The sequence below is a fragment of the Cyprinus carpio genome, unplaced genomic scaffold (assembly GCF_018340385.1).
Source record: "Cyprinus carpio isolate SPL01 unplaced genomic scaffold, ASM1834038v1 S000006658, whole genome shotgun sequence".
Classification (NCBI taxonomy): Eukaryota; Metazoa; Chordata; class Actinopteri; order Cypriniformes; family Cyprinidae; genus Cyprinus; species Cyprinus carpio.
The window spans coordinates 1,465,743-1,478,808 of NW_024879282.1; the positions used below are offsets into that span (position 1 = coordinate 1,465,743).

At 37.8% G+C, this 13,066-nt stretch overlaps 1 protein-coding gene and 1 pseudogene across 2 annotated transcripts; both read right to left on the bottom strand.

Moving 5' to 3' along the window:
- Positions 1-1,565: 1,565 nt before the first annotated feature.
- Positions 1,566-5,751, bottom strand: LOC122144402 (receptor-interacting serine/threonine-protein kinase 4-like). 2 transcript variants are annotated; one of them, XM_042755269.1, is made up of 4 exons: positions 5,491-5,751; positions 5,106-5,218; positions 4,356-4,605; positions 1,566-3,934 (listed from the first exon to the last, which is right to left on the bottom strand). In XM_042755269.1, the coding sequence occupies exons 1-4, from the start codon at positions 5,678-5,680 to the stop codon at positions 2,664-2,666; spliced, it is 1,824 nt and encodes a 607-aa protein (XP_042611203.1). In that variant the 5' UTR covers positions 5,681-5,751; the 3' UTR covers positions 1,566-2,663. The 2 variants fall into 2 exon arrangements, with proteins under 2 accessions (XP_042611203.1, XP_042611204.1); XM_042755270.1 differs by having other exon boundaries at positions 4,356-4,599; positions 5,491-5,750.
- Positions 5,752-6,449: 698 nt separating this feature from the next.
- Positions 6,450-12,188, bottom strand: LOC122144397 (annotated as a pseudogene).
- Between the last annotated feature and the right edge of the window lie 878 nt (positions 12,189-13,066).

Here is a 13,066-nt window from a genome sequence, read left to right on the forward strand (position 1 = left end):
ATTTGTACTTTATTATTATCATTTTAACACCACAGCACTATTAAAGTGAATTGAAATAAAAGAGGATTAATAATGGTGAAAAGATTCTGACTTGTTGGAAGCTAAATGATGCTGTGAGGAAAAGACGCAACTTTTCACAACTCACAACTTTGAAATATGGAGATTTTGTCTACTGAACGTAGGCTACTGTACTTCTGTGCTTCACAGCCTCGTTTTCATTCAGGTCAAAAATTAAATATGTTAAGAGCAGCACCTACAATATGCACATTCCTTGTATATTGAAATTTTATGTAAAAATAAATTTTTAAAAGAGTTTATTTTTAGTTGCAGCAGTTCTTCAAGTCACATAAAAAGCTTTCAAAGCAGAAAGACCTTGCAATTACATTAGTTATCAATGATTGCAACAAATAACTTATTCAGAACTATTTAATCCAACAGAATAGCATTTCAAAATGCATAAACTGCAAAGCCTATAGGGAACCAGAATGTTCTTATGGAGTTGCATATTTACTTCTATTTTTCCACAAGGTGGGGCATTGGAATGGGAGAGGAAAGCATCAGGTTGATTCATCTGTGTATTCAAGAAAGAAGAATGCAGTTCAAGTCAGATCTTGCACACAAGACATCCTCAAGGAAACACCTGTATATTCAAGGCGTCACAGTCTATTACTCACCCTGACATCACCCATTTCAGAAGCTTGTTTTAACAGTTTGCTTTTTATACTTGAATTGAATTCTATTATTTCTGTTGTATGACAGAGAACAAATGACCCTTGGATGAACTTCAAAGAGCAATGAAGTCTTGTTTTAAACCATTTTGATCTTTTCTAATGCTTAAATCTGATGACATTTCTTGGCCTTCAACTGAAAATTCTCAGGTACAGTTTAATGCTAAAGTTGGTTCTGTACAACAAACGGTAGCAGATTTAGATTAGGGGAACAGACTGTATTGAGTTATTTCCTGTTCGCAGAGCTAGTCAATGAGTAACTTTTCATGACATCAACTGAGTACAACTGTGAGTGTGTGTCGCATATGTCTGACACCAGGTTATAAATCAGTGAATTCATCTGCTTTCCAGAAGCACTGGTTCTGCTATCTGCTGAGTGATGTTTGTACATGTCCACGTGTATATGCAAGCATGTTCGTGCCTGTGGCAGCGCTTTAAAACATCATCATTTCACAGCCTGTCAGACGAGACCTACCAGTTTTGAAGAAAAAAGTAGAAGAGGCTCCATATCATGGCTCCACCGCTGTCTTCTTAAGATAATTAGGTGGTGGCAGTGTGTGTCACACACTTATGAACAGTAAGCCATTGTCTGTTGTTTTTCCTGTGATGGATGTTGTCAGGCTTCCTGATATTAAACCAAGTCTATTTCTTTGGATATATCTACATTTATACAGAATACATTCAGTTAATTCAAACAAAGGCCGCAATTTAGGAGTTTTATGAAAAAGAAGATAATTAAAGTTGACTTAGCAAATACTGCAAATAATATCAGCGTTTACATTAACATATTCAACAATATTTTTAGTAATCAAAAATGCAACAACAGATGACAGATACTTCATATACATGTGATGCACTTTAATTTTCCATCAAATATAAAAGTGTGCAAATATGTGCAAACACTATGGATAAATGAGACATGTCTTTTTGTGTACAAAAGGCAGCTTTATCAACTAATTACAAAAGTCAAGGTAAAACCTAAAAAAATGTGTTGGCATTGGATTACTGACTGGTTTGCTACAGAAGATTTCATTTACAAATACAGATGCATGTATTCTAACAACAACATCACAGAATCACATCTAAAAGACCCAGAGTTCAACAGCAGTTTAAAGACCTAGCAATTAGGCTGTCTGTTCCAGACAGTGAAGGGAAATGACAGCTATGCCCCCCTTGGCATAAAATAGGGCTTGGCGCAATGGTTTTACAGAGCGATGAAAAGATAAAGTGGTCTCAGGAATGAGCCAATGGTCTGAACATGAGGGTACATGGGATACAGTCCTCCCCCCACACTGTCTACCCACACCTGTGATCCTCCTGAGGGCAAGTTCCCATGGAACGAGCCAAATGGCTCTATAAATGCACATCTCTATTTGAGTGAACCATTTTAATTACATAACTGGCATCACAGCGTTGTCATTTCTGTTTAAATTATAGCTTTGAAGTGCAACATTAAGCTGATATAGGGTAAGCTTATTCTAATATGCTACAATAGAAATGTCTAAACAATTTTGGGGTTGCTTTCATTGCATAAATCACTCGGGTAAGAAGAAGAAGAAAACGATGAAATCAAAGACATACATCAACAACAGCAAGGGATAAACATGGCATGAAAATGACAGAAAGTGAAAGGTAGTACAATATCCAGGCTCTATCTACAGTACAGCGATATATATATATATATATACATAAATGCCTTTCCAATTACAAAATAACTCCATTATTAAGGGGGAAAGCCAACAAGAGCCCAAACCCTGGAGAAAATGTCAATATTTCGATAACCGAGTAATTACAATATGTACATTAAGTCCCTCTTTTCCAGCGTCTGTCAGTTTTTACAATGTAGAAATGAAAAAAAGGAGGGAGAAAGTGTCTATGAGCATATTGGCAAAGGTTTGTTCCTGGAGTCCATGAGTTCAAACCGCAATAGGACCCTCAACAAAGTGCCGAATCACCAGGTACCATTGTGCTGTCAGTGTTTTTGTGGCTGGTGAGTTTCAGAACGACCACTTTCCTCTGGAGTTTTGTTGGGGTGAGAGGATTTGGACTCTCCGGCTCAGATTCCGAGGTGTAGTCTAATGTACGTTCTCCAGCGGGTTGCGGAGACAGCGGTGCTGCATCGGCACCACGTTTGAGCAGGACGCAGATGGCGTCTTTGTAGCCACCGCGTACAGCCAGGTGAAGCGGAGTGAATCCATTCCGGTCTTGAGCGTTGGCGACGTCGGGGCAGCTCTGCAGAAGCTCTTTGAGGACCTCGCAGTGGCCGTTCTCAGCGGCAAGGTGACATGCCGTGCGAAGACCATGGTTAACGCTCTCAGGGTCAGCACCCTCTCCCAGAAGCATTTTAACTGTTGGCAGGTGGCCTTTCTGTGCGGCCAGGTGCAAGGCAGTGCAGCCACTGGCTGTTTGGCTGTGAATATCGGCGCTGTGTTTCACAAGCAGCCTTGAAGTGCTGGTGTGGCCGGTTTCCGCAGCCACGTGAAGCGGACTGTGGAGGCCATCAGAGGTCAGGTGCACGTTAGCGCCGAGCTCCACCAGGATCCGTGCCACCCGGTACTGGCCTCTTTGAGACGCAAGATGGAGAGGAGTGCGCCCGTCCGATGTCTGACCATCAACATCGGCACCTGCCTGCTTCACCAGGAGCTTCACTATTCCCAAATGGCCTTTCCAGGCAGCCAGGTGTAGCGCCGTCCAGTCGTCTTTACCTTTTACATGGACGTCAGCTCCACGACTTAGCAAGACCCTCACCACATTCTCCTGTCCGTGGTGGCAGGCGATATGCGTCGGCGTGCGTCCCTGAGCATCTATTTCGTTAATGAAAGCACAGCGGTCTAGGAGTAAGCGGGTCAGGGCCTCGTCGCCGTTCTGAGCTGCAAAGTGCAGAGGTGTGTACTGGTCCTCATCCTTGGCGTTGACATTTGTCGTCTTGCGGCTCAGGAGAATCTCAGACACTCCCTTCAGCCGCTTTTCAGCGGCCAGGTGGAGGGGCGTGGCTCCGTGAATATTGGGCAAATTAGGGTTGCAGTTGCTAAGCAGCAGAAACTTTACTGCCTCCTCATTGGCCAGGCTCACTGCGAAGTGGAGCAGGTTGCTGCCGCCCTCCAAGAGCAAGTCAACATCTTGAGGCTGGAGGATCTTCATCAGCTTGGCGATGTCCTCCGTGCGAATGGCTTCACAAAGTTTCTTCTTCTGTAACTCACTGGAGTCTGTTGTACATAAACACAGTGAACAACAATAAAAATTAGTGAAAAGAATTTTATGGCACACTGATTAGAATTTTACGATTGTCAGATTCAGCAAGTTTTCCCCTCAACATATCTCTGATGATCAATAATATTTGTAAAACCAAATCCAAAATGGGTAACATAACGAAAAACAAAAACCAACTCAAAATAAAACAGAAAACTAAATAATAAAAAAACACTCAAACAAAATCAAAGCACAACAAAAAGAACAAAATGAATAAACCAAACAACTAAAAAGAAAATAACAAAATAAGCAAAAAACAAACAGAAGCTAAACAAAAAGCAACAAGACAAATAACAAAAAATAAAATAACCTTATGCATATAGTACAAAAAAATAAAAAAATAAATACTGGCAAGATGCTACTGTGGTTTTCTCTTACCATTTACAGCATTTTCTTTCTCAAAAGACAACGTAATCGAGCCTTGGGATGAGAAAGCTGAGTCCACAGAGGAGATGCCTGACAGTCTCTTGCTGGTGTTGTCTTTGCTCTCAAGGGACTCTTCTTTGACATTGCTAAAACTGCGAGACAAGCCGGAGTCAATCTGAGACAGCAGCTCAGACAGGCTGTAATCTTTCTCAGGTAACATGGCTGACTTCGGCCTCACTGGCTTCTGGTTGTTTGTCTGTATCTGAAGTAGAATAGATTGTTTGTAAGAGAACATTTAATCAACAATCACGATAAGCAACCATGTTTTCATATTTTAGAAACAATGGAGGGAGCCATATAAATGAATAAATCGCTGACTGTAGATGCAAACAGTTAATTCTAATATGTAACATTTTGACAGATGAAGGGCAGTGTATTCTTCCTAAAATAAACTGTGTTATACGCTGTCACAGAAAATGACAAAAGGGTTCTGTTAAAGCATGCAGTTTGGTGGCATTCTCTCTTACTGATGAAAGACTGTCATCTTGGTAAAACATTTACACTATGTACTTAGACTAAAACAAACAAATAGCAAAGAGTTGCCTAATAACTGATGGACAGGAAGTCTAAACCTCATTGGAGGTCAATCTAAATGAATCATATGCACATAACTTGCTGGAAACACAGCTTTTACGTGATACACAGTATGATATCGGAACAAGATTAGTTAAGAATCATGCATAGCTATACATCTGATATTACCTGTTCACTGGAGGCCGGGGCAGGGCAAGGGGAACAGTCTGGTTCTGAAGAAATGGAAGCTCTGGACTCATCATGAGGTTTGGTGCACAGCTCCTCAACCTCTGACGTGATCTCTGCCGGAGCAAGTGATCAATGTTTCAATGAACAAAATTTATTTATTTATTTATTTATTTATTTTTACGGAAGCTCTGGTATTTATAGAAATAGTTCCTGAAGTTACAAAACCTATTCAGTATTAAAATGCATTGAAGAACAGTAAAGGCTAATTGTGTCTTTGTTGGTCTGGTTGCCTGGCATATTCTGTCATATCACTGTTGCAATGCAACTCTGGTTCCTGTGACTCAGCACATTCATTAATGGTGTGATCGAAGTGAGAGACACTCACCTTGAAAACTGGGTCGGGCTTCAGGGGAATGTGCCCAGCATTTCTGCATAAGGTACAGGAACCCTGAGCAGGCCTGGGGACGACTGCGGGGAATGAGGCTGAGATCCGGACGAATGCCCTTCACTACCTTCACCATTATGTGCAGGATGTTATTCTCTCCTATGAAACCAACAGAGCAAATAAATAACATTAGTTTATTTGCCACGCAACAAAAAATAAAACTGAGTTTCCAAATTAAACAGAGTGAAACACACAAAGTCATATTTTACCACCAAAATCAACAGAATGAAATGAAACTGAGTTTAAAAATTAGTTTGAGTGTTAAACAGAGTGTAATATTTAAAGTCTTTTTGTAGTGCATTTCCCTTAAATCCTCATTTTTAACAGATCTGAAATGTTTTCTTCTTTTATAATTTCTTTTATATTATGTTTGGACCATGTTTTTTTTTAAGTAAAATGATCATAAATTAAATGCAATACAACAAATTCTACAGTGATGTGTAAGTACTGCACTTTATATTAAATTTAAATTATATACTGATTTTTTTATAACAATATATTAAACTATACTAGTAAACATGGAGGGAGCCTTAACTGAAATTATTATAATTTTTTTTTAAATAGGCTTTATTTTCTTTATAAAAAATTTTTGGGAGTGGTATACGACATGGAAAAAAAATCAACAAGATCCTGAAGATATTTTTTCATAAGACCAGGAAAAAAAAACTCTAAACTGCTTATTTCATATCCTTTGATTTCAACTTTCATTGTAAATCAGTATTTTATTTATGTTCCTTTTGGAAGGTTTGTTTGGTAGCCAACTGATTCCATTCACTGATTCCAAACACAACCATTTTGTCTGTCTTGACAAAAAAACATTTACAAAAAACTATTTTTTCCATTCTTTCTGTTTGTTTTTTTTTAAAAAAAAAAAAAAAAAAAAAAAAAAAAAAACAGATTTACCTGGAAATCACAACAAGATAAACACAGAACCACTCCTTCACGGAGCCAGTTAGATTGAAATGAATGCCAAAAAAACAAGTTACGGGATCTGATGCCGCCCATAGTGAAGATAAACAATAATAAGGTTTTCCAGACACACAGTCAGGTTTGACTTGTTTTCCAGACACAATATGGCTTCTTCTGAGTGAGGATTCCCCAGATAACAATGGAAAAACTGAAACAACACACATGTGTTAGTCAACACTGACTTAACCATTAAAGGTGGTTTTGACAAACAGAAGCTGATCTCATGTTTCAGTTACAATTTACACAATGACAGCAATCCAAAATGCCTGACCTGTACACATCGTGTTTAGTGTCAGAGATTCTGTCTTTTTCAATGATCCTTTCTGGAGGAAGGTAGGCGATGGTGCCACAAAACCCGTCACGGCTAATATCGTCGTTCCTGGCAAAGCCATTCCACCTTGCCAGACAAAGTCAGAAATCTAAAATAAAGAACACAAAGTATTCAGCAAAGGTTAATTCTTTATATTTTAATGGTATCACTATTTAAAACCAGGTTAGGTTTTATGCAAGTGTTATTTATTTCCAGAAAATCATGTTCGATGTCACCTACAGTTAGGTGGGGAAGCCCTGATTTTTCTGTAAATGTGTGTGCACGCATATGTAGGCGTGTGTGTGTGCCAGCCCTTCATTAACACTGCCTTGCTTTAGCTTGCTCAGACTGGTCCAGGATGCGTGTTTACATCCAGCCTTTTCAATCCGACACGACGATTCCCACCCATCCCTCGTGACACCTGCTTACTCATCTATGGGAAGGCTGGATATAAACGGGATAAAAGCATGGAAAGCTTTTCAACCCACAGGGAATTTTCTGGATAGGTATGTGGGGACTGAAAAGAAAATGAAAGGTGTGCCCTTCCCCCCATTACTTTTGAAATCCTTACGAATTTTCATGATCTGACACGGTCGTCAACACGAGATTAAGATTAAAATCCATCACGCTGACCGGGATGTTTTTCTGAACATGAAACACATAATCTAGATAAATGTAGCTGTTTATTTTTTTTTTTTACAGTGAAATTGACTTTTAATTTGATCCAAACATCATAATCTTTCCTTTATGATAATTTAGAACAGAGTTTAAAAAAAATGCTAGGGGTTCACTAATTAAACTCTACTAATAAATATTTTTTTTTAAATGTAAAATTGAAATAAAACATTTTAAAATGAAACCATTGGGGGAAAAAAACGTTAAATAATAATACATATTTTATTTGTTTACCTGCAGTGAACCATGAACGTGAATTTGTTTTTAAAAAAAATCTCTTTATCAAAGGGTTTCAGCTTAACTCCTAATAAATAAATTAGTAAATAAACAAATAAATAAATCCATCCAAACAAACAAATAAATAAATAAATAAAAAATCAATACATTTAATGAATGAAATGAATTAAAGAACACAAAAGAAGGTCATCTGAACTGTTTTGGGAAAAATTTTTTTTTTTTTTTAAATATGGCGTTAAGTCATTTTTTCTTTTTTATGTGTTCCACAGAAAAAAGAAAGTTTGGATCAACAGGAGGGTTTGTAAATGTGTCTACTTTTTGCATTATGTAGGTGTTTTTTATGTAATTGCTGGATGAAAGCAGTGCCGTTTTACTCAGGTAGTGATGAATCACTTGTACTGAAGTTTTAATGTAATTAATCACCTGTGATTGATTCCTTGGAAGTTCTAAACCGTGAGCAATAAAGTCACCACCTTTTAATATAACAGTAAAAGAGTCAAGGCCCTCATCATGACCAGACGTGGCTCGCTCTGGCTCACCTTGATGTGGTAGTGTGCGTCCAGCAGGATGTTGGCAGGTTTAAGGTCGAGATGAAGGAGGGGTGGGTTCATGCAGTGCAGGAAGTTCATCCCCACCGACGTCTCGTGGATGATACGGAAACGCAGCTCCCAGGGCAGTGGCTCCGAGGCCAGCAGAGTTTCCAGAGAGCCCGTCTCCATGTACTCCATCACTAGTCCCTGCGGATCGCTGCAGATGCCGTATACGGGGAGGATGTAGCGGAACTTAGCCGCCTCCATCTTTTTGGCCTCCTCTAAAAGTTCGGCACGTTCCCTAAACGACAAAAAAAACTAATCAGTTAAAAAGTCACACCTGTCGTGGAATGCAAATGGCATTTATTCTGTAAGGAATGTGATAACATGGGAGGGATCCAGCTGGATTTTTAGCTGGATAGCTAGCAACACACCCCATTAATTAATAAGAGCAATAAATCACAGAAAGACGCTTCTACACAAACAACAAGGGAAGGTACTAAAACCCGTTGGACCTGAGCACAAGCTGACTCATTCATATTGTCCGGAAGCATTTTATGAACAATAACACAATGTTTTTTAGCTATGGGCTAAATTTCCTTTATGAAATATAGACGGGGCATCTGAAGCAGCGTTCATGCACACACAAACAGGTTTATGAGTTTTACAGTATATTTATCTGACTTCATCTTTTTAATTACATTCCAGTTTTTAAACACTGATAGATATGGGATTGTATGAATGGTTCTCTTGTACTTTGTTCTTACACAAATCCTTTATTAGTAACTACTCAGACAGAAGTCAGACATGGAGGTCACATTTTTTCAAAGGAGTTTACGATCTGTTTGCTTAGTTAACAGCACCAAGAAAAGGCCAAAAGATCTCTCAACCATGTAACACAAGAAATCAAGCAGAAATATTAAACAAAAAAACTTGCAATATTAAAAAGTCTGCGTGTAAAAGTGATTTTTATTACTCATATGATGTCAACGCTTAAGCCAAAGTGGCCACATTGTTCCCCAAATATTTAGCCTGCTCTAAATAAATAATTAAATATTTTCAAGAATATAAATAAAATGCATTTTAATATACTTTATGTTGATATTATCTACAGAAATAAAACTAGTTTTAATAAAGCTGAGGGAAAGCATAACTCTTAATAAATAATGTACATGTTAATAAAATATATTCAAAAAAAAAAAAAATTTGTTTTAGTATATTACTGTTTCATGTAGAAAATCAATTAAAAATACAAAGGAATGCAAAAACTCCTAATTAATAAATAATAAAAAAAATCTAATTCCTAAAAGAGTGTGGTAAGAAACAGTGCAGCAATTTTCACAAGGATGGACAAGTGGGAGGGGGAAGATTAACAGGGAGTTCGGAGGTAAATGGAAAAAAACGACCCATTCTACTACCCTGCACTATTCTGTTCTGCCACCCTTTTCAGCTCAACAAAAGCTGTTCTTTTCTTAAAAAAAAAAAAAAGGACTGATCCAGTTCGACCGGTTCGGCAACTCTGCAAAAAAAAAAAAAAGCGGAGGCCTGGTGGAGCACAGGAGGACAAAGCCTGCTTTTAAGCCTGTGCCCTGTTTAGATGGGGGAGGCAAATTAGAATTCTCGTACCTTCGGATCTTAGGTGCTGATAACCTCCCGTGGTGGTGAGGGTCACATGGAACAACATTCACTGGATTTCTATCAGATTCTTTTGTTTTTCCTCCTCAAGCTTGGTGACGCAAAGTGACATCTGCATGAAGAGTTCAAAAGGAAGTTTTCTGCAGGAGGACGTGCTAGATTACAGCTGTTTGTCACACTTGATGTGACCCTGATAACCACGCCTGATCAAATATTTTCAGCATTAACGACCTGTTGACATATCCCTTTGTCAAAATAATTCCCATTACATATCAAAGTGCTACATATCAATAGCGCCTATTCTACATTATAGGGCCAGAGGAGTCCAAAAAGACACGCATAACATACAATTAGCCGGGATAATAATACATGCACTGTATTCATCCTTCATCCAAGGCTACTGAAAACATTTACGGTCGAAAGAAAATCATCCTCTCACCCTTAGATCATCTATCATGTCATACTAGAGTGCAATTCATAATGTCTAAACTAAAGCAATTATCACAATAAGTAGTCTAAATATTGTGTTTTAAGCAAGACGGTTTCAGAAAGAACCAGTTTTAAACTATATTCACATAAATGTGTGCTTATTAACGGGTTGACTCGTGACTCAAGACTCCAGCATCATCCACAACTCTGGAACAGAATAAGTCATTTTAAAATACAATTTAACAGGGACTTCAATATAAAGTTGCAATGAGGAAGAACGGAAAAAGTAATATACGGTTATGCTCATGATACAAATATGAGGGTGAATTTCTATATACATACACTCTTTACTATTCAAAAGGGTGTGGTCAGTTAGATTTTGCTTTTTTTCAATGATACATTAAATCATTTTAAAAAGTGGCCCCAGGACTTGACATAAAAAAAAAATAAAATAAATAAATCAAATGCTGTTCTTTCTATTCATCAGAGCATCCTGAGGACAGTTTCAAAACTAATTATTAAGCAGCACAACTGTTTTCAACAATGTTAATAATAATTAATATTCTTGAGCACTAAATCAGGATATTAATGATTTTGAACGATATGTGACACTGAAAGCCTGGGGTATTGGCTGCTGAACATTCAGCTTTGCCCATCACAGGAAAAAAAATTAAATTTAAAATAGATTAAAAATGAAAAAACAGTTAGCCTATTTTCAAATTGTAATAATATTTAACGATTTTTACTGTTTTTACTGTATTTTTCATTAAATAAATGCAGCCTTAAGGAGCATAGAGACTAAGTTTTTTATAGACTGTTAAATTTTTAAATCACAGTATCATTAAGTGGCCCATTCATTGCAAATACATGCAAATACAAAAAAAAACTAAACTTTAATCATAATAAAAAAATACATGAAATATTCAACATTTCTATCACCATATATAAATATAAACAGTAGTAAAATGTTACGCGTGTGACTGCCACATCTGTGTGCAGTGCAAAAAAAAAACTTTTCTGGGGTTACTTTCTATATATGGAAGGTACTGGGAAAAACAGGCTCACATACAGTCAATCCTTATCATGCCAAGACAGAGTTAAAGTGTAAAAATTGCTTTAGTGTAAATGCAAAGTCTTTAGACAGATGTTGAAGCCATATTCAAGTGTCTTAATGTGTTCGTGTGTATATTTGGTGAGGCCGGGGGTCAATAATCATAGCTGACGGCAGTTATATTATTGCAGTTTCCTTACAAAAACACGTTGAGGGGCAGCAGCGTCTTTTCGCGTCCGTGCGAGCATAACAATGTTAACATGACACCAAACCTTAGGTCCCAATGAACAGTAAACATACATACACACACCTAAAAAACATGCACGTGGACAAAAATGGTTATACTATAAATCAGTTTTTGATTTTAAAATAAATAATGGATTTTCAAAATAAATCATGTAAAAAAAACCAATGGATATCAGTTCATATCCAAACAAACTGATGGTTAAAGCATATCTCCAGTATCTGACATTCTCAAATTATGGATTTCATGTCACACAAAATACATTCTCGTTGCCCTTCATGTGACTGTGGTTAAGAAACAACAAAACTTAGACACTTTAAACACACTTCACAAGAAGGCCTGAAAATGTAAAATACTCAAAAAAATGCACGTACTTGTCATCTGAATGAAGGCTTAGGAGGGCACTTGATCGCCAACCATGGTTTCCTGCATGCATGTCGTACTTTGTACACCTGTCCGAAGCCGCCGGAGCCATCTTTCCCAACTCCAAACTCTGGAAGCTTTCAAAAGTTTTTCAGAAGTCCCATGAATCCCTGGGGAATTTTATCGGCAGTCCATTTTTCAAGTTGTTAAATAAGATCCTGTGCAATATGTATTCGCGTTTTCACATAAAAAGGTTTTCCGTCAAAGACAAACAGGTTGTGAACGGTTCCTTGTTTTTTTCCCCTGTCTGATAGGACGGTCAGTAGGGCCCTAACCCTCGTTCAGGTAAGGGGGGGAAGGGGCCTAATGACCTCATTTCCGAGCCTGGAACACCACAAGGGGCCTAGAGTCAATTGGCCAAGTAGTCCTATGACACATGTACCAGTTATAAGCTAAAGGGCAAGGGCTGACACCCATCAAGCCCGTTTGTCCACTGTTTCAAATTCTCTGTCTATATAGTGCCCAGAAGTTACAAACTTCTCAACTTTTGTCATAAGCAGGGAACGTATTTGAAACGGTAACCAAGCTTATAGGAATGATGGTTATCACCCCAAACACCTTATAACCTGAGATCACAAGAATGTTAAAATCGTCTCTTAACCTTCTAGAGGAAATACACAAGCCCTGTATCACTTCCTTAACAATGTCCTAGTTATGTGATACGGCTAAAATGGAGTCGTGTGGAATGGAAAAAAAACTCATCTAACCTATTCATAGACAAGTTTATATTAGCCAGAGGTTCAAGCATGCGTGAACTCAGTTTACATTAATCTACACATAATAGTTTAGCCGTAGCTTCAGGGTAACATAAACTCATTTTACATTGACCTGTTTGAGTTTGCTCCCACCAGACCTTCAAAAATCACCTGCACTACAAATTAAACTACACTACACATTAAAGTGAGTCCACATCGCCTACTTTTTCAGATCCATTATGACTCCATATGGATTATAAAGGTAATTCATTTTACATAAATGTAAATAAATTTCTCCCTTCAGGTTTTTAAAAGCCA